We start from the raw sequence: 19,445 nt of genomic DNA on the forward strand, positions 1-19,445 counted from the left end.
GGAGCAGGAATCCGTGTGCGGAGGGTGGGGCTGCCCACAGGACCCCAGGACCCGGCCCCCCTCACTCGCCCCGAGGCCCCGGGGACACTGCCCAGGTGTGGCCTCTGCCAAGTACACCTTGGCGCCACCCCGCGAGCCCCCTGGGCACTGGGCGTGGGGAGGAAGAGAGGGGGATAATTTAGGGGGATTAAGAAAGGGAAGTGGGGGAGATGGTGTGACCCGCTAGGCTGCCCAGACTCCGAGCCTGCGGCCCTCAGGTGTCCTGGGGGTCACGTCACCCGCTCATCCCCCACCCCACCCGCATCCCAAGTTCCCACTTTTCCACCGCAGGGCAGGGCCGGGTTGGTGCCAGGAACAGAAACTCCAGCCCGGGGCGCGGGGCGGGGGGCGCGGGTTGGCTCCGAGTCCCGCCGGAAGGGGGCGCGCGCGACGCCGGAGCGCACAAGCGCCCCTTTAAAGCGCCGCCGCCGCCCGACCGCGGCGAGACTCGCGTCCGGCCGGGACGTCCCGCTCCGCTTCCTCCCTCCCGGGGCCAGGGCGCGCGGCCGAGCGGGCTTGGAGGGGCGGGGAGGTGGCGTGGAGGCTGCAGCTAGAGCAAACAAACAAGTTCAGAGACTGCCTCCCTCTCTCCGGTGCAAACTCAAGACACCCTCCCCATCCCTCCCTAACTCCGTGCTCCCCCCCCCCAAAAAAAAAGCCTGGGGAGGAGGCGGTAGGGGGCCGGAGAGAAGCTGGACCCAGAGCCCGGAGAAAGGGGGAGGGTCCCAGCCCAGCAGGGTCGCCGGGGCCAACGTCCCTCCCCGTCGAGGGCGGGGGCGCATCTCCGGCCGCGCGCGCGGGAGGGGGCAGCGCCGGTGCCCCGATGCTCCACGTAGTTGCTGGCTCGGGCCGCGCGCTGCGGTCGGGGCCACCGTATAAATAGGCCCGGAGACCCGCGCTCCGAGGACTTGCCGCCGCCGCCGCAGCCCCGGGCCCCAGGCGTCCCGGCCATGGCCCGCCCGGTGCTCCTGCTCTTGCTCGGCCTCCTGGCCGGCCTGCTGCCCGCGCTGGCGGCCTGCCCCCAGCACTGCCACTGCCACGGCGACCTGCAGCACGTCATCTGCGACAAGGTGGGTCTGCACAAGATCCCCAAAGTCTCGGAGAAGACCAAGCTGCTCAACCTGCAGCGCAACAGCTTCCCGGTGCTGGCGGCCAACGCCTTCCGCGCGATGCCCAACCTCGTGTCGCTGCATCTGCAGCACTGCCAGATCCGCGAGGTGGCGGCCGGCGCCTTCCGCGGCCTCAAGCAGCTCATCTACCTGTACCTGTCGCACAACGACATCCGCGTGCTGCGCGCCGGCGCCTTCGACGACCTGAGCGAGCTCACCTACCTCTACCTGGACCACAACAAGGTGACCGAGCTGCCCCGCGGGCTGCTCTCGCCGCTCGTCAACCTCTTCATCCTGCAGCTCAACAACAACAAGATCCGCGAGCTGCGCGCCGGCGCCTTCCAGGGCGCCAAGGACCTGCGCTGGCTCTACCTGTCCGAGAACGCGCTCAGCACCCTGCAGCCGGGCGCGCTCGACGACGTGGAGAACCTCGCCAAGTTCCACCTGGACAGGAACCAGCTGTCCAGCTACCCCGCGGCGGCGCTCAGCAAGCTGCGCGTGGTGGAGGAGCTGAAGCTGTCGCACAACCCCCTGAAGAGCATCCCTGACAACGCCTTCCAGTCCTTCGGCAGGTACCTGGAGACCCTCTGGCTGGACAACACACACCTGGAGAAGGTGAGTTCCGGCCACAGAGTGCCGCTGTCCCGGGTTCCACTCTTCTCTGCCTGGGGGCTGGGGGGATCTGGGCTCACCGCGAAGCACCATCCTCTCCCTCAAAAATGGCCTCTGGTCCTGGGCTCTCTCCCAGATGCGGGCACTGCCCCCTCTGTCCCTCAACATGTTGCCTCCCGGCTCTAATCCCACCCCATTGCTCCTTGTCTCAGCCCCTGGCATCCTCGATTCCCGCTTCTAAATGCAGCTGCCACAGCAGCCCCCCCCCCCCGCCCCCGTGGCCTCTAAGCAGCATCTCCACGGCGCCCCCCCAAAGCCCCCGCTGTGGGCAGCGGCCACCTCTTCCTGTTGGCCCTCTTCTGCTGTCCCCCTCCTGCTCTTTGGTAACCCCATAAAGGAAGGTTTGTTTCTTCAGGAGCCTTCCAGAGGAGCGGGCTGAGTCAGGCCCACAAAGAGATCCTGTTCCTGCCGGGCGGGAGGGTGGGAGAGAGAGGAAATACCTGGGGGAGCTCTTCCCCGCCCCCCACCGACGCGCACGCACACCCCCACTGCCTTCTCCGGCCTTTTTCACAGAGCGAGGCCCTGGGAATCACGGGTCCCGTAGACCCACAGCGGGGCCGGCACCGCCGGGCACAGGGAAGGGGCGAAGACGAAAGCCCAGCACCATCCTCGGCGGGGCCCCAGGTGTTTCCCGGAGGGAAGAGAGACCGTGCCTCCCTGTCCCCCTCCCTGCCGCTCGCCCCAGAACTGCTGCACCACGGTCATCCTGGCCTCTCTGTGATGGCCACGGCAGGGCCAGGAGCCAGGGACGCGCCCTTCTGTGATCAGAGAAATGCAGAGGCTTTTGCCAGGAGGTTGGGGCTCAGGACACGGTGGAGGATGGATGCCAGGGGGACCTTCTGTCCCTCCCTGGGCGAGGCTTGAGCCTGTCTGCGGCTCCTGTCCTTCCCGACCCCTCCCCAGTGAAAGAGGGGGAGTGCCCGTGCCCCTTGTGACACAGTGGCCTTTCAGTGGGCAGAGGAGGCTGGGCAGGGCCTGCGACATTTGTTCCAAGATGTGGGCACCCACCAGGGCCTTCCCGTGGAGCTTTCCGACCTGGCCGGCCCTGCTCACTGCGGCCGCTCCACAAACAGCATCTGGCAGGCAGAACCGGACGGTGAGGACAGAGGCGGGGGCAGTCCCAGGCCCCCGGGGCGGCGGGCAGCCCGGGCGCACGGCCCATCCCACCAAACCCTGACCGGCTCCTCCGGGCACCAGCTCAGCCCCGGGGCGCGATCCTGGCCACGTTGCCCCTGTGCCAGCGTGTGTGCCAGGTGCCAGGGGACGAGGGGCCCCCGGGGGCTGCGGCCACGGTGTGCTGACTGCTGTCGCCTTGGACTTCCGTGGCTTTCTCCTCACTTGCACTCTGGAAGTCACACCCCCGTCTCAGCAGGCCGTGGCCCAGATTAGGTCATCGGAGACCACATGGCCACACGCCCACCTCCTCCAGCCGCTGCAGCTCATGCCCCCAAGGGGCCGCTGCAGCTGGGAGAGGCTGGACAAGCCTTGGGGGGGGTTGCTCCCTCATACTCTCCTTGCCCCCCAGTTCTCGGACGGCGCCTTCGCGGGCACGAGCACGCTGAAGCACGTGCACCTGGAGAATAACCGCCTGAGCCAGCTGCCTCCCAGCTTCCCCTTTGACCACCTGGAGACCCTCACCCTCACCAACAACCCCTGGAAGTGCACCTGCCCGCTCCAGGGTCTTCGGAGGTGAGCACGTGCCCATGCGCCCCACCCCCAGACCACCGGGGCCGCAAGGCAGACAGACAGATGTTCAGAACGGACACCCCAGCTCTGCTGCCGGGCGGTGGCGGGGGGGGGGTGTCCCCAGGTGAATTGAGCGCCCTCCCTCCCTCCATCCCTCCCTCCCTCCCCCGGTGCCCGCATGTCTCTGCCCGCACCCCTGAAACTCTGTCTCTCCAGGTGGCTGGAAGCTAAGACTTCGCGCCCCGATGCCACCTGCGCCTCCCCCAGCAAGGTCAGAGGGCAGCACATCCGGGACACGGACGCCTTCCGCAGCTGCAAGTCCCCCACCAAACGGTCCAAGAAAGCCGGCCGCCACTAAATGGTAGGCCCCCGACCCCTCCATGGAGATTCGGCAGGCAACCCCTTTGCTTGGGGAGAGGGAGGGCTGGGGCTTTGGGACAAGGAACAAAGGGGTACAGCCCGTGACCCCCCCCCATTCTCTGCAGACCTCATGGTGGTTTGCACGGGAGAGGGGGTGGGGGGCCCGTTGCCTGCCTGCCAGGGGAACAGCCTAAGCCTTCTGCTAGGGGGACTCCTGACCTCCTTCCTTTCCCCTGTTTCCTCCCCTCGCCCAGCCTCTGCCAGTACCCACACAGCGCTGGCCAGGCCCTGGCAGGGCCACGGGCATCCAGCACAAACCCAGACCCCCAGACGGGAATGCCATCACACCTGCCCTGTCCTCTCAGAAAAGCTGTCGCGGGGGGCCCGGAGCAGGTGATTCTCAGCACAGGTGACCACCAGTCCAGTTGCCGCCCAGAGGGACCCCCCGCCGCTCGGCTGCCCCAGCCCCGCCATCCGGGAGCAACGCCAGAGCCGAGGCCTGCCCCTGCTTCCAGAGAGGGCTGGCGGCTCCGGCCCCCGCCTGCCAGGACACGCCAGCAGGACCCCAGGGCGTTGCTCCCGAGATGCGTTTCTTCCTCCAGTTTCTAGAACTATAAATGTACGAGCGTATACCACTGACTCCCCGGGTCCCTAACTTGGCGACTCGCCAGCGGCTGTCTCTGGAACAAGGGTGGGAGAGGGTGTCTCCCTGGGAGGTCCAGCCGGGTTTGTCCCGTCCCCCCCCCCGAGCCCACCCACCTTGACCGCCACTCACCACCAGGTCCCTCATGTTCAACTTGTTGGTCATGCTTCGGATCAGCTCTGGGGGTGCTGAGGACCCCCCAATCACACCTGCATCAGAGAAGCCGGGTCCGGCCCAGAGCTCTCCCTTTACCCGTCCCTCAGACCGTTCCCATGGCCCTGGACGTGTTTGTGCAGGGGGGTTTCCTCCCTCCCGTTCCCGTTTCTGTGGTGACCCTGCCCGCTAGGTGCTCAACTGGCCTTGCCACCCTTTTCCCCATCCCACCTCCACACATGGATGAGATGTTGTAACTGGAGAAGTCGGGCTGGTTCAGAATGTCCACGTACATGGTTGGGGTGCCATAGAGGTAGGCGCCTCTGTACAGGGGGGTGGGGGGGGAGCGTCTCGAAATCAGGCCTGGCAGGGACGGGGCCATCCCTCTTCTCCCCCACCCATTCTCAGCCTGCACACACACACAGCTATGGAGTACAGGCAGGTGGGGAGAGCTCTGGAAACAGGGACTGGGGGCATGGGGGGTGGGGGAGGGTTCCCCCAGGGCCCCCCAGGGCTAGCTCCATTACTCCTGACTAGAGAGGAGAGACGCCCCGGGAAGGGCTCGGGGCCCAGGGCCGAGGGATGGGGCATCTTCTCTCACGGCCGGTGCTCACCTCTCCTTGCTGATGGCCTCCAGCGCCTTCTTGCCGTCAAAGGTGGGGGAGGAGAGGATGAGGGTGACGCCGTACATGAGACTCACCATGGTGCCGCCCACGGAGCCCAGGCAGTGGTACAGGGGGCTGGGTAGCACGGCCCGCAGCTGCTCGGGGCTCTGGATGCGGAGGCAGGGGGCTGAGTCCAGAGAAAGCCCCGGAAGCCGGCAGGGCGCCTGCCCCACCCCCTCCACCCCGGGGCCCACCTTGTGCTGCAGCTTCATGCGCTCCCCGATCATGTTGGAGTTGTTGACGATGTTGAAGTGCGACAGGGTGGCGCCCTTGGGGTTGCCTGTGGTCCCCTGAGGAGACACCATAAGGACCTCGGCCGCCCCCTTTGTCCTCCTGGGGGACCCGTCTCTCCACCCCCACCTTCTCCTCAAAGACCCCCCCCCCCGGCCAGGCCTACAGACCAGAAGCCCGGGAGATCTGTCTGCTGCTGCCGCTAAGGGGTCCAGCCCCCTCTGCCACCTGCCTCCCCCCCACCCCAGGCTCCTTCCATGCCCCTTGCTGCTCACTGAGGGGTCACGCTGTGGCACCTTTGACCTGGTGGGTTCCCCGTGCACCTGGCCTGTGCAGGGGCCGAGAGCCGGGGGCAGCGGGATGTGCCGCAGCCCCAGTGGTGAGGGTGCTCAAGGCAGAGCAGCCCCAAGGCCTGTGTCTGCATGCTGAGGACGGCTGTCCCCCGCCCAGGGGGCCACAGGGCCAGGAGGTAGGGTGCCAACCCCGGTGCCCTACCGAGGTGAACAGGATGTTGATGGGGTCGTGGCAGGACAGGAACTTCTGTGTGTAGCGGAGGTGAGCCATCTGCGTCTCCGAGGAGCCGGCGGCCACCACGTCCTCCAGCAGCAGCGTGCCCGGCAGCCGCGCGTCCACCACGATGACGGTGGTCAGATCCGGGAGCCTGGGGGTGGTGGAAGCAGAGCTGGGGCCCTGGGGTGGAGGGGCAGTGGAGGGGCCGGGACGCTGCACACGCCCCACCCGGGCCCCACCTCTGACTCTTCAGGGCCCCCGGCGGGCAGGTGTCCAGCTCCGGACAGATCTGCTTCAGGATGTCGTAGTACTGCTGGGTCCTGAACTGCTGCGGGAACACCAGGGCCTTGCAGCCCACCTACGGGGAGGGGGCACTCCTGGTCATTAGGAAGCTGGGCTCTGGGGGTCCTCACTGACCACGGCTCCCACTCACACACATGCACCACTGCCCACTGTGCGGCCCCCAGCACTGCTGCACACAGACACACACACCTCCAGCAGCAACACACACACACACACACACACACACACACACACCACTGCCCAGATGTGCAGCCCCCAGCACCACTGCACAGACACACACACACACACCAGCAGCACCACACACACACACACACACACACACACACACCCCACTGCCCAGATGTGCACACATAGACAAACACAACAAACAGCACTGCATACACCCCAGCACCACTGCACACACAGACACACACAACCAACACCACATGCACACATACACCATTGCCCCTCCACACCAGCATCACGGCACACGCACACATACCAACACCACTGCCCTCACACACACGCACATACACCAACACTACTACACACATGTGCATATGAATACTGCCCCCGACTCCAGACCACTGCATGCACGTGCGCGCGTTCACACACACACACACACACACACACAAACACCCCAAATGCCCCCCCAGACACACACCCCAAATGCCCCCCAGACACACACACCCCAAGTGCCCCCCACAGACTGGCACCACTGTCCACCCCACACACACGGCAGCACCATTGCACACACACACACATGCACACACATACCGCTGCCCTCACACACACCAGCATCACTACAAACACACCAGCACACACACTGCCCCTCACAGACATACATTTGACCCAACACACATACTCGCACACATACACACACGCAACCCTGGACACATACACCACTGTTCTGACAGACACACATGTCACCCTCTAACAGATATTACCCCCCCCCCCACACACACACAATCCCTCACAGTCCCACCACTCCCCTGATACACACAGGCGCCAGCACACAGCAGCCTGAGTCTACCCGGCCCCTTCCTCCTCCTCTCAGTGCCCCTGTGTGCCCGAGCATGCCCCTCTCCCCGCCACCTTCTTGAGGGAGTACTCCAGCTCCATGGCCTGGTAGGCGGGGTTCACAGACACCTGTGGAGACAGAGAGTGGCAGGGGGACCCCGCCCAGGAGACACACAGGCTCGGGGTATGCAGGGGCCCCCAGAAACGCCGTCCCCACCCCACTCCGCCGGCAAGACTCTCCTCACCAGGATGATGCCCGCGTGGGCCGTGGCCAGCTGCATGAGCACCCACGCGTAGGAGTTGGGCCCCCACATGCCCAGACGGTCGCCTCGACGGAGGCCGAGACTCAGCAGCCCAGAAGCAGCTTTGTCTACCTGATGGGAACATGGGGCTCAGGGGGGTGGGCCGGGGACCCCCACTGAGACCTGCCCCCAGGACTTCACATCAGCACCAGGAGGGGAGCCTGGGACGGCACATCCCCGCCCAGGCGCCCAGGAGCTAAGGCAGGAGCTGCCCGGCCCTGGTGGCCTCGGCTGGGGAGCTCGCCACAGCCCCACCCCACCCCGCACCCCAAGCTCTGCACAGTGCACGAGGCCTGCGGGGCAGCCAGCTGTCCACTTCGGGGTTCGGGATCAGGACCCACCTCCTCCTTGAGCTGGGCAAAGGTCAACCTGATGTTTTCCAGGGGGATGACTAGGGCCTCCCGGTCCGGGAACTTCTGAGTTATGTCCTCAAGGCAGTGCCCCACCGTCTTGTTGAGGAGTTGCAGTCGGGTGCGGCCCTGGACGTAGCTGAAGCCCCCGATGGGCAGCGTGGTGAGGTAGTCATCCTGCACAGCACTGCGGGGACAAGGCCCGCGGGCTCAGCTGGCACCCCCGGCTGGCGGGCACGCAGCTTACCTGAGGACACCAGGGACCCGCCCTCCCAGGAGCCATCGCCATGTCCTCTAGTGCTGACCCTAATCTCCTTTCCTGACCTCAGGGGCACCAAACGCTGGGGCCTTGCTCGGTGCAGAAGCTTGGGAAAGAGAAACTGAGGCAAACCACAGACAGCCCTTTGAGCAGCAGAGGTGGGCTAGGAGGGCTGGGAGCAGACTCCTCTTCAAAGCTGCTCCCTCCCGATAGAATCAGAAAACAGATGCAGCCCCCGGGTATCTGCCAGCACAAGGACCAAACCTGGATAGCCAGAGGTGGGGACTTTCGACCTTGCCACTGTGTCCATTCCCGCACACTGAGGCATGCTACAGTAAGATGTGGGCTGGCAGGGAGATTGTGCCCTGGGCAGGGTGAGGTAGCTCAGTAGCTCTTCATCCTGTCTGGGACTCTAAAACTGGACTTTTGGGGACAATCCACTAATGAGTTTAGAAACGGAAGCGGTACCGGAGTGACAGTACTGGGGATTAGGTGCTTGCATCCGGCCAACCCTGATTCCAATCCCAGGCTCCACCGTTGGTCCCCCGACCACCACTAGGAGTTACCTTTGAACACAGAGCCATGAATAGCCCCTGAGAACTTCTGGGTGTAGCCCCCCTCCCCCAAAATAAAAAAACAGCAGCCAGAGAGAGAGTACAGTGGGCAAGGTGCTTGCCTTGTATGCAACGGGGCTGGGCTTGATCCCTGGTACCACATACTCTCCTGAGCACATCCAGGTGTGGTCCTGACCTCCTCACCCCCAGATGAAAGCCACAAAGTCCAGGGTTGAAGAGACAGCACAGAGAAGAGGGCCCAGGTTTGATCCCGGACACGGTGTGGTGCCCTGAATACAACAGGGAGCAAACCCCAAGCACAGAGTCAGGAGTGACCCCTGATCACTTCCAGGTATACCCCAGATAAACCAAAATAAATAGGGTCTGGAGAGGGAGTTCAGCAAGTAGGGCACTTGCCTTGCACACTGCCAACCTGGGTTTGATCCCTGGCATTCCATTGGGTCCCCCAGTCCTCACCAGGAGTAATTCCTGAGTGCAGAGCCAGGAGTAACCCCTGAGCACTGCTGGGTGTGGTTCCAAATCACCGCCCCCCCAAAAAAAACCCCCATAAATAAATGGAAAGAAAGGACCAGAGAGATAGTATAAGGCTAAGTCACTTACTTTGCAGGCCACCGACCCTGGTTCCAGAGGCCACCTGCAGCTAGGACAGCCTGTGCTCACTTTTCCCACCCTGGGTGACAGCTACTGGGCACTCCACGACTTTGGGGTGCATGTGAATGGTTTCAGGCCCTGTTCCCATCAGAGAGCGTGCTCCAGGCTCCAGCCACGGGGCACTGCCCACCCCCCACAGCCAACCATGGTAGCTCAGCCCTGGAGCTCTGGTACCTTTTCTCCTTTGTTCACCGCCACTTATGCTGTGGCGGGGAGAATTTCGGGTAAAGACCGTGTGCGGAGCGGGGCGGGGGCAGCAGGAGGGGGTTTCCCTGCAGATGCTGGAGGCCCAAGGAGGCAGCCATGGGGCTCGACGGGGCGGCTGCTGGGACGTGGCCTCCAGAGCTGGGAGTTGGAATCGTACCGTGGGGACCATACTGCAGCCACAACAGCGCATGCCCTTCTCGAGTCTATATTTGTGTGTGCTTGGGTCACACCCAGCAATGCTCAGGACTTCCTCCTGGCTCTGTGCTCAGGTACCATCAGTCCTGGTGGGGCCCAGGGGACTATATGGGATGACACGGGATCAAACCTGGGTCAGCCACGTGCCAGGCAAGCTCCCTACCAGCTGTGCTATCACTCTCACTCCAACCTCCTCTTTTTTTTTTTTTTTAAGTTTTGGTTTTTGTTTTTGGGCTACACCCAGCTATACTCTGTGTTCAGGGAACAGTGTGGTGGCAGGGACCAAACCTGGGGACGCCAGCATTTGAAGCCTGTGCTCACCCCACAGAGTGAGCACTCAGGCCAGAGTATGTGATTTTCCGGGAGACAGGGAGCGTCATAAGGGAAAGAATGAGGCTCCCAGGGAGCCCCAGAACCAAGTACGCATGCGGCCACCGGTCTCCACAACACAGCAGCAGAGGGAAGGGAGGAGGGGAGGGAATTCAACTGAAAACACCTCAAAATATTTTTTAATCAAAAATGAAATTAAATTAAATATAAAAATAAATAAATAAAAGTATAGCAGGGAAGGCATTTGCTTTGTACGCGGCTGACCCAAGCTCGGTCCCTGATGCCACACATGGTCCTCCCAAGAGTGATCCCTGAGTAGAGAGCCAGGAGTCAGCCCTGAGTCCTGCCGGGTGTGGCCCCAAAATCATAAAATAAACAAAAGTTATAAAAAGCAAATTCATGAAAAAGCTAGTATGGAAGAGATACATAATTGGGAAGACGCTTGCCTTGCATGCGGCCAATTGTGGTTTGATCTCGGACACCCCATAAGGTGTGTCAGCACCAGGAGTGATCCCTAAGCACAGCACCTGGAGTAAGTCCTGAGCACCACTGAGGACGGCCCCCAAAGAAAAGCTCACATAACCCAGGAGAAAACAGGGCGAGACGGAGAGGGAAAGAGAGATGGAGAGACATAAGGACACACTGAGTCTTACAGCCTTAATCTTTTTATTTAAGAATTTCCACACCCTTCCTTTCTTTTTTTTTTTTGGAGGGGGGTGGTCACACCCGGCGATGCTCAGGGGTTACTCCTGGCTCTGCACTCAGGAATGACTCCTGGCAGTGCTCAGGGGACCATATGGGATGCCAGAGATCGAATCTGGGTTGGCCGAGTGCAAAGCGTCCTACCCACTGTACAATCACTCTGGCCCTCCACCACACCCTTTTTTTCCCTAAAAAAGAGAGTGAGTGAGTGAGTGTGAGAGAGGGGGGGTACCATCTGAACCAATTATTTTGGGGGGGTTGGTCACACCCAGCCATGCTCAGAACTTACCCCTGGCTCTGCACCCCGTAATTACACTTGGCAGTGCTCAAGGAACCATATGGGATGCCAGGGATCGAACCCAGGTCAGTTGCATGCAAGGTAAAAGCTGTACCCACTGTACTATTACTCTGCCCCCTGAACCAATTACTAAACTACTATTTCCCCTCTTCTCTTTCCTTGTTGTGAGGACTAGAGGTTGCATAATTCAGTTGAACCTCTTGCCAGGGACCACATTGGCATTTGGCATGTGGGGAACTGGGAATTAAACTCTCAGCCTAATTGCCAGTATGAAGGGCGCCCTGACACTGAGCTCCCCCTGGGCCAGAGGATTTGCCTTGAGGCTCTGGAATCCCTAGACCAGGTGTGGGACATCTACCTGCTTCTGGACTCTGATGTCAGAAGCCAGTAAATTTCCTCCTTAAATTTAAGCCACTTTGGGGCTGGAGCAATAGCACAGCGGGTAAGGCGTTTGCCTTGCACGAGGCCCACCCAGGTTCGATTCCCAGAATCCCATATGGTCCCCCGAGCACCACCAGGAGCAATTCCTGAGTGCAGAGCCAGGAGTAACCCCTGTGCAACACCGGGTATGATCCAAAAAGAAGAAAAAAAGCCACTTTGAGAGGGGGAGTGGGGGTGGTCAGAAATCCACTGATGACCACACTCATGAACATAAGACACGATGCTAAATAAGCCAGACACAGAAAGACAAACATATTAGATCTCTTATATATGCCAAATAACAGTCAATGCATACATTTAATAGTTTGAGTTGGGTTTCTGTGGCTTACAACGGGTAAATCCTAATGCACAGGTGACTCCTTTGATCAGTTCTTGAGTTTTCTGGGGTTTCAGTTATGCACCCCTAATGGAGGCGGGGGAAAATTCACATTAAGGTATTTTGAGAAAGTACAAAGAGAGTGTTATTATTATTCTATTTTATTATTAGTTGTAGATGTTTACCGGTAACCATGCCTAATTTACATTTTTCCCAGTGCTCAGGGCTTACTCCTAGCTTCCTGCTCCGGGAATCACTCCTGGTAGCCTTGGAGGACCACATCGGCCGTTCAGGATTGAACATGGATAGGCAAACACCTTACCCGCCCTACTCTCGCTCCAGGCCAAACGTATAAATGAAACTTTGACATAGTGCTGTGTGCACAGAGAAAAACAACACTCACAGGGCTTGTTCTGAGGCTGGGTTTCAGGGCCCTGCCTGGAGGCTTGCAACTAGCCTGGTGGGTGAGGGGCCGTGGCTTACACTTGCATAATAAGGAACCAGACAGCTGGCAGGCACCTTCCCCGTGGCAGCATCTGGTTTATGAGGCCACAAAGCACAAATCTCAGTCACTTGGACCCTTTGCTGTCAAGGTTGGGGGTGCTACCCCCACCCCCGCCACAGACATGCTCCCCTTCTCACAATGCCCAGGAGTCCTGTTTAGTGGGGCTTTTGCGTAATTCATCATGGTTTTCAGACCAGACAGTGACCTTCTGGCAAAGTCTAGCTGGAAAATCAGCAGATGGGTTTATGTGCTAACCGCCTCTCTGTTTACAGCAGTGCACACCGTGCTGCGACAGAGATCTCCCCGTCCCCAAGTGTCCCCTTCCTCCCTGTCAAAAGGAAGAATTTGCATTTTGGCCCTTGACCACCTCCTGCCCCCAATTAAATGGACTCTCTGGGGTTAGAAAAAGCTCACTGGCCTGAGGCTGGTAGTCTGGAGAATGTGACAGTCTCTCTGTATTGAAATCTGTTGGCTCTGTTGGGGCCAGGGTGGAACCATAAGAACAATTTTGCATTGAGAAGGACCCAGGCCACTGGCCAGATAGTACCGGTCAGTGGACACTGGGCACTAGTGAGCCCCTCTTCGCCTCTGGTCCAGTGATCTTCAACCACTGGTTCCTGGGACAGTGTGGGTCTTGGGTGTTGATGTGTAGAGAGGTTGCAAAACACTGGCCTCTCAGCTTGTTATAAATGCTGAGCCATGGACCAGGATGCAAGACCGGTGCCTGCCCACAGGTATAGAAAAGAACAGGGCTGGAAAGATAGCACAGAGGGTAGGGTGTTTGCCTTGCACACGGCCGACCAGGGTTCGATTCTCAGCATCCCATATGGTCCCTTGAGTACCGCCAGCGGTAATTCCTGAGTGCAGAGCCAGGAGTGACCCCTGTGCATTGCTGGGTGTGACCCAAAAAGCAGAAAAAAAGAAAAGAAAAAGAAAAAAAAAGAACAAATGCTGCTCGAATCACCTTTCTCCTTGTCACCCCTGGGGATAGTTCTCTGCCATTTTCTGTATATATACTACATGTCTTCATGTACACAGACATGTGTGTGCATGCACATCTGTGTATATATACGTGTGTATATATGCTATGTGTGTTCATTGTATGTTCCCCAATTGCTCATGCTTGCTGTTCTCCCCTGGGAAATACTGCTAGAATATGTACAACCTCCCATCATTTCAAAAGTCCAAACATATCACTTTGCCTCCGCTGCTCATAAACCAGGCCCTCTGTTCCTCCCTCTCCTGGGAGCTGTTTTTCAGCCTGTCTGGGGACACCCTTCCCTACCTAAGCTGTTTAATTTCTCAATAAATCCCTCTTTTCTAATCAGTGGTTTCTGCGCTTTTTTTTTTTTTTTTTTTGCTTTTTGGGTCACACCTGGCGATGCACAGGGGTTACTCCTGGCTCTGCACTCAGGAATTACCCCTGGCCATGCTCAGGGGACCATATGGGATGCTGGGATTCGAACGCGGGTCGGCCGCATGCAAGGCAAATGCCCTACCCGCTGTGCTATCCCTCCAGCCCCTCCTGTGCTTTTTTGAAGATGACACTTCTTTATTTTTTTTTTGGGTCACACTCGGCGATGCTCAGGGTTACTCCTGGCTGGGGAATTACTCCTGGTGTTGCTTAAGGGAACATCCGGGATGCTAGGGGTTGAACCGGGGTCAGCCACGTGCAAGGCAAACACCCTACCCACTGTACTATCACTCCGGCCCCAAAGATGACACTTCTTTTGTTGTTTCCATCCCTGGTGGGACTCAGGGGCTATCCCTGGCTCTCATGTTCAGGGAGTGCCATATGCGGTGCCAAGGATCGAGCTAAGGTCAGCTGAGGCTCTGGCATGCAAGGTAAGTGACTTACCTCCTGCATTGGCTCTCCAGCCCTGTGAGGCCACTTAGGAACTCACCTTCTGTGCTTTGGCTAGCCAAGGCTCTTTGGAATACAGTTCGTGTTTTCAACTTTTCCCAGGAGGAGATTTAGCCCAGAGGTGAAGTTCTGGCCAATGGGACCGCAAAGTATGGCCACGGGTGGAGCAGCTTCTGGAAACAATCCTTAAAGGAGATGGGCGTCTCCGCTTCCTTCGCCTGGGGCGGGGAAGCTGCCTTCCAGGAAAAGATGGTTACCACCACGGACCACAGGGTGGGGGGGGTCTTCAGAGGGGCGAGAAGCCTGAGACTGCTGTCTCAGCCCAGACACAGTCTTCCAGAAAAGGAGATTCCCTTTTCCTGTTCTCCTCCATGAGAGGGTGGGAGTCTCCAACGCAATAAACTAACCTTGAAAAATTACAAGTGGGAATTCCGAGGTCTCGGTCTAGGGATAAGTGGGTTGGGGGGGGGGTGCCTGGCTGGTGTGTAGCTGAATCTGGAGAATCTAGTAGCTGCCCGTCCTTTGCTGCTAGCCCTGTCTACACCTTCTCCAGGGCAGTTCTTTTCCGTAGTCTTTAGGTTAATCCTTTGAGTGATGGCCAAGGGTTATCTAATATCAGGTGTATTTTTTTCAACAGTCTTGACTGATTGAATCCAAGAAACTGGGTCTTGGGTAAGGCAGGGTTGAGATGGAAATTGATGAATCTACAAAAAACTTAAGAGTTCTAGGGACGCATTCAGAAAATTTGCTCATAAACATAAGAGCCTCCCGTCATTTCAAAAGGCCAAACATATTCAAGTGCTGTCTGGTCAGTGCAAGGTTATAAGTTCAAACCCCCACTTATGGAGGCAACCTGGACAGCCCTGCAGTTAGAGACCCCCATGCAGAAGGGCCTGGAAGATTGCTCAGTGGTTAGGGAAGCAAGAGGGCAAGCCTGAGGGGCTGAGCACAATCCCAGTGAAGCATGCGTTCAGGAGATCCTGATCCTGGGGTCCTGGATTGAGGGAAAGGGGTCCAAAAGCACACACCTAAACACGGGCCACCTCTGATTCCCTCCTCTGTTGGACATACTCCAAATGCCCCAGGCAAAGGGGACGCCATAACTTTTTCTATTTGTTTTTGTGTGGGGGCCATACCTGGTGGTGCTTATTCCTGGTTCTGCACTCAGGGATCACTCCAGGCAGGCTGGGGGACCATACGGGGTCCTGGGATTTGAACCTGAGGAGCGTGTGTGCAAAGCATTTACTTAAGCCCTTTGAACTGTCTCCTTGGTGCATGTGTTGATTTTTGTTGTTGTTGTTGTTGTTGTTGTTGTTGTTATGTAATAGAGATGAACCTTAGACTTGGAATACTGACCCTCCCTCTGACTTCCTCCTGGTTCAAGATGCTCCCATCTCCTGCCTCCCAGTACTTGGGCTCAGCACATATTCAGGGCTCGGCCCAATTGTCTTGGTAGTTTCAGCCTTTTCCCCAGAAACTGGTATAGCCACTCTGCTCCCTGTCTCAGCCAGAAAATCCTCATTCTTATCAAGCCATTTTGTGGGGGAATGCTCACAAGACTGTAGGCAGTTATGGGCACAGAAAGAGGACACTGGTCTGAGTCTGGGTGGGAGGCTCGGGGGGAGAAGTTCACAAAGAACCAAGGGATCGCTTGCTGCAGCCTCAGCCACTTGGATAGGGTGACGGGAAACACAGGTAGGAGCAAGCCACATAAATCAGCCACATCAGAAAGACAGCCAGACTGAGCAACACCCTGGGGGAGGGACCCCCCGACGCTCAGCGTGGGGCATCGAAGCCCACCTCAGCTGCTACATCTGATTTTATAAAGAAACCAGGAAAAAGGGATTTTTTTAAAAAAATAATTATGTTGCTTAGCAGCTAAGTGTTTACTGTTTTATCCCCAGGGCCTGAGATGACAGAGGTGCTCAACTGAATGAACAAATAAGTGAATTATAAGCAATGCCCACAATGAAGCAATTTAAACACGGGCAATGGGCTTGAATAGACATTTTGCCAAAGACAATATAGAAAAATGACCGACCAGGCTGTTAAAAGCAAATTAACACCTTCAGGAGATGCCACTTTACACCCACTTGAAGATGATAATCAAAAAGGCAAAAGAACAAATGCTGTGAGCATGTGTCCAAATGGCGGGTGAATCCCTGTAGGTGGAAAAAGGTTTGGACATTCTCCAAAATGTCAAACACAGAATTATGGCAGGACCCAGCAGCTATGCATGGACCGGAAATCACTGAAAGCAGGTGTTCAGAGACTAGGTGAACGCTCACAGCAGGTTCTGTTCCTAACGATACTGTTCCAAGAACGGCTCCAGCAGGGGATGGTAAAGGGAGAAACAGGATTGGATGATCCATCTCGTGAATCCTACTTGGTCCTACAAGGGATGAAGTTCTAATTCATGCTACAATGTGGATGAACCTTTAAGCTGCTGTGCTAAGTCTTCCTAAGCCAAACGCAAAGCCAGGTATTATATTTTCCACATATCTGAAGTGATTGAGGAGGCAGATCCTGAGACAGAAGCATATGAGGGCTGGGGAGAGAGGGCTGGGTGAAGGCACTTGCCTTGCGTGTGGCTAATCCCAGCACCACATGGTTCCCTGACCACTGTAGGGAGTGGAAGTCTATCCCAGTGCAGAATCACCCCAAAACACAGAGCAGAAAGTAGCCTCAAACCACAGAGCTGGGAGAACCCCACCTCTCCCCACCCCCTACTCCCCACGACTGGGTATGACCCAACAACCTCCCCATGCCATAAAAAAAAAAAAATAACTGAGGTAGTTGCTTGGGGCTGGGAGATGGGATCTGGGGTTTCTCTCTGAAGTTGCGAAATGTTCTAAAGTTGACTGTGGTCATGGTTGTCTATATCCACAAATATACTAAAAACAATGGAATGATATGCTAAGAAAAAAAATGTAGGCCAAGCAATAGCATGGCAGGTAGGGTGTTTGCCTTGCATAAGACTGATAAGGCTGGCCCAGGTTTTGTCCTTGCATCCCATTTGATTCCTGAGCCTGCCAGAAATGATCCCTGAGAGCAGAGCCAGGAGTAAGCCCTGAGCACCGCTGGGTGTGCTGGGCTCCATTCCTGGTTCCACATAGCCTGTGAACCCCACCAAGAGGGACCCCTGAGCACATGGCCAGGGGCAGTCCCAAAACCAAACAAAAAAAGAAATCACCTCAGTTTTGATACAGCGAGAATTCCTTTTGGAACATTCCACTGGATGGTAAAGCAGTTTATCTGCCACTGTGCAATGCATGGTACAACGAGACCATTGTCCCAACCAACCAATTTCACACCTGGGTGCACCCTCCCCCGCTCAGAGCACAGAGCAGCTCACGACTCTTTGCTTATTGTTCAGGATATGGCTCCCTGGGCGGAAGGCTTGGGTCCAGGACACAGCCGGGCGGGAGACCGGGATCCACCCAATAATGATCTGATTCACAATGTAATTTCCAGGAACAGCTACAGAGACTTGTAATGACAAGTTGGGAGTGCAGTGGTTCTGCTTTCTGAAGATGGGCGTGCCCAGTGGGAAAAGGCAGACGGTAACCCCTGCAGCGTGTGTGAGCCGAGGCGGGAGGCAAACACTCAGCACCTCCTCCTTATTGCTATCCTGCGGGTGTTCCCAGGTAATTGTCCTTAGAGCTTTAATCTGCATTACACGGGGAGAAAATTGCAGAGAAGTTAAGTATCTCATCCAAGATGCTGCAATAAAAGTTGATGAAAACAGCCTCATCAAATGAGTCTCCAACAACGTTCCTCTAAGACAGATCACACGAACCAGATAGTACAAGGGGTTACGGCGGTTGCCTCACATTCTGCTGACCTGGTTCGAATCCCTGGCACTATATATGAGCTCCTGAGCACTGCCAGGGTTACTTCTGAGTCTCCCCAGCACTGCCAGATGTGATGTGGTCCCCCAAAAAGAATAAAGCAAAGCAAATGGGTCCCAGGAGAGTACCTGCCTTAGACATAAGACCCAGAGTTTTACATCCCTGGCACCATCCCAAGTGAGATCCCTATGGCTCTGTGATTGAGATCCCTGGCACCACAGCAAAGCGTGTAGACTCCTCTGGTACACAACTGTGTGTGAGCACTGCAACTAAGAGTGTCTGTGAACCCTGTCATTGCAACAACAACAAGGGAAAGGGGGAAATAATCGTAATTTTTTAAAAAAGAGAGAGAGAAGGGGCTGGAGCGATAGCACGGTGGGTAGGGCCTTTGCCTTGCACGCAACTGACCCAGGTTCAATTCCCAGCATCAAATATGGTCCCCTGAGCACCGCCAGGAGTAATTCCTGAGTGCAGAGCCAGGAGTAACCTCTGTGCATCACCAGGTGTGACCCCAAAAAGCAAAAAAAGAGAGAGAGAGAGAGAAATAAGGGTCGGGGCCATAGCTCTGGGATCAGGGGTGCATGCCTTTCATATGTAGGGACAGAAGTTTGATCCCAAGTACAGCATGCCCCACAGCCCACCCCACTGGGTGAGGCCCTTTTGACCCCTGGGCTGCTGTGGCCCTGGAGTGCTGCCTCACTGCTACAGCATTGTATCTTTAGTCCAGTTCACCAAGTACCACCATAAGTGGTCCCTCGGCCCCCTGAGTGCTTCTGGGAAGACCCACAAGAAAACAAAGCAAAATAGGCTGGAGTGATAGTACAGCAGGTAGGGCATTTGCCTTGCACACGGCTGACCCAAGTTAAATCCCTGGCATCCCATGTGGTATCCCAAGCACTGCCAGGAGTAATTTCTGGGTTCAGAAGTAACCCCTGAACATTGCTGGGTGTGACCCAAGAAGAAAAAGAAAGCAAAATTAATTTAAAACTAAGTAAAGCAGGGGGACCAAAGAGAGAGTTTAGGAGGTAAAGCGTTTGTCTTGCATGTGGCTGCCGTGACCCTGGCTCAAATCCTGGGCACCTCATATGGTCACCCCAAGTGCTCCCAGAGGCCCGTCCTGAGCACAGAGCCACAAGTGAGCTCTAAGCACTCCGGATGTGCTTCCCACCAACATAAAGTAAGACCGAGGCTAGAGAGAGAGCACAACAGGCTGAGCACTTGCTCTGCAT

At 57.3% G+C, this 19,445-nt stretch overlaps 2 protein-coding genes across 4 annotated transcripts in view; one reads left to right on the forward strand and one right to left on the reverse strand.

Annotated features, from left to right (window-relative positions):
* The window catches only part of ACSF2 (acyl-CoA synthetase family member 2), a 41,735-nt gene that overhangs the window by 3,917 nt on the left and 18,373 nt on the right, over window positions 1-19,445 (reverse strand). The window contains exons 2-10 of the mRNA XM_004608668.2: window positions 8,014-8,209; window positions 7,616-7,744; window positions 7,446-7,499; window positions 6,308-6,426; window positions 6,054-6,219; window positions 5,522-5,617; window positions 5,277-5,434; window positions 4,894-4,985; window positions 4,642-4,718 (exon numbers count right to left, since the gene is read on the reverse strand). Coding sequence (XP_004608725.2) covers window positions 4,642-4,718; window positions 4,894-4,985; window positions 5,277-5,434; window positions 5,522-5,617; window positions 6,054-6,219; window positions 6,308-6,426; window positions 7,446-7,499; window positions 7,616-7,744; window positions 8,014-8,209 — 1,087 coding nt within the window. The remainder of the gene's footprint in view (window positions 1-4,641; window positions 4,719-4,893; window positions 4,986-5,276; window positions 5,435-5,521; window positions 5,618-6,053; window positions 6,220-6,307; window positions 6,427-7,445; window positions 7,500-7,615; window positions 7,745-8,013; window positions 8,210-19,445) is intronic.
* On the forward strand, window positions 33-16,536 carry CHAD (chondroadherin). 3 transcript variants are annotated; one of them, XM_055133657.1, is made up of 4 exons: window positions 33-1,763; window positions 3,346-3,509; window positions 3,723-3,867; window positions 16,270-16,536. In XM_055133657.1, the coding sequence occupies exons 1-3, from the start codon at window positions 990-992 to the stop codon at window positions 3,862-3,864; spliced, it is 1,080 nt and encodes a 359-aa protein (XP_054989632.1). In that variant the 5' UTR covers window positions 33-989; the 3' UTR covers window positions 3,865-3,867; window positions 16,270-16,536. The 3 variants fall into 3 exon arrangements, with proteins under 3 accessions (XP_054989632.1, XP_054989633.1, XP_004608724.1); XM_055133658.1 differs by lacking the exon at window positions 16,270-16,536 and adding an exon at window positions 14,468-14,592; XM_004608667.2 differs by lacking the exon at window positions 16,270-16,536 and adding an exon at window positions 4,121-4,498.

Source organism: Sorex araneus, chromosome 3 (genome assembly GCF_027595985.1).
Source record: "Sorex araneus isolate mSorAra2 chromosome 3, mSorAra2.pri, whole genome shotgun sequence".
NCBI lineage: Eukaryota > Metazoa > Chordata > Mammalia > Eulipotyphla > Soricidae > Sorex > Sorex araneus.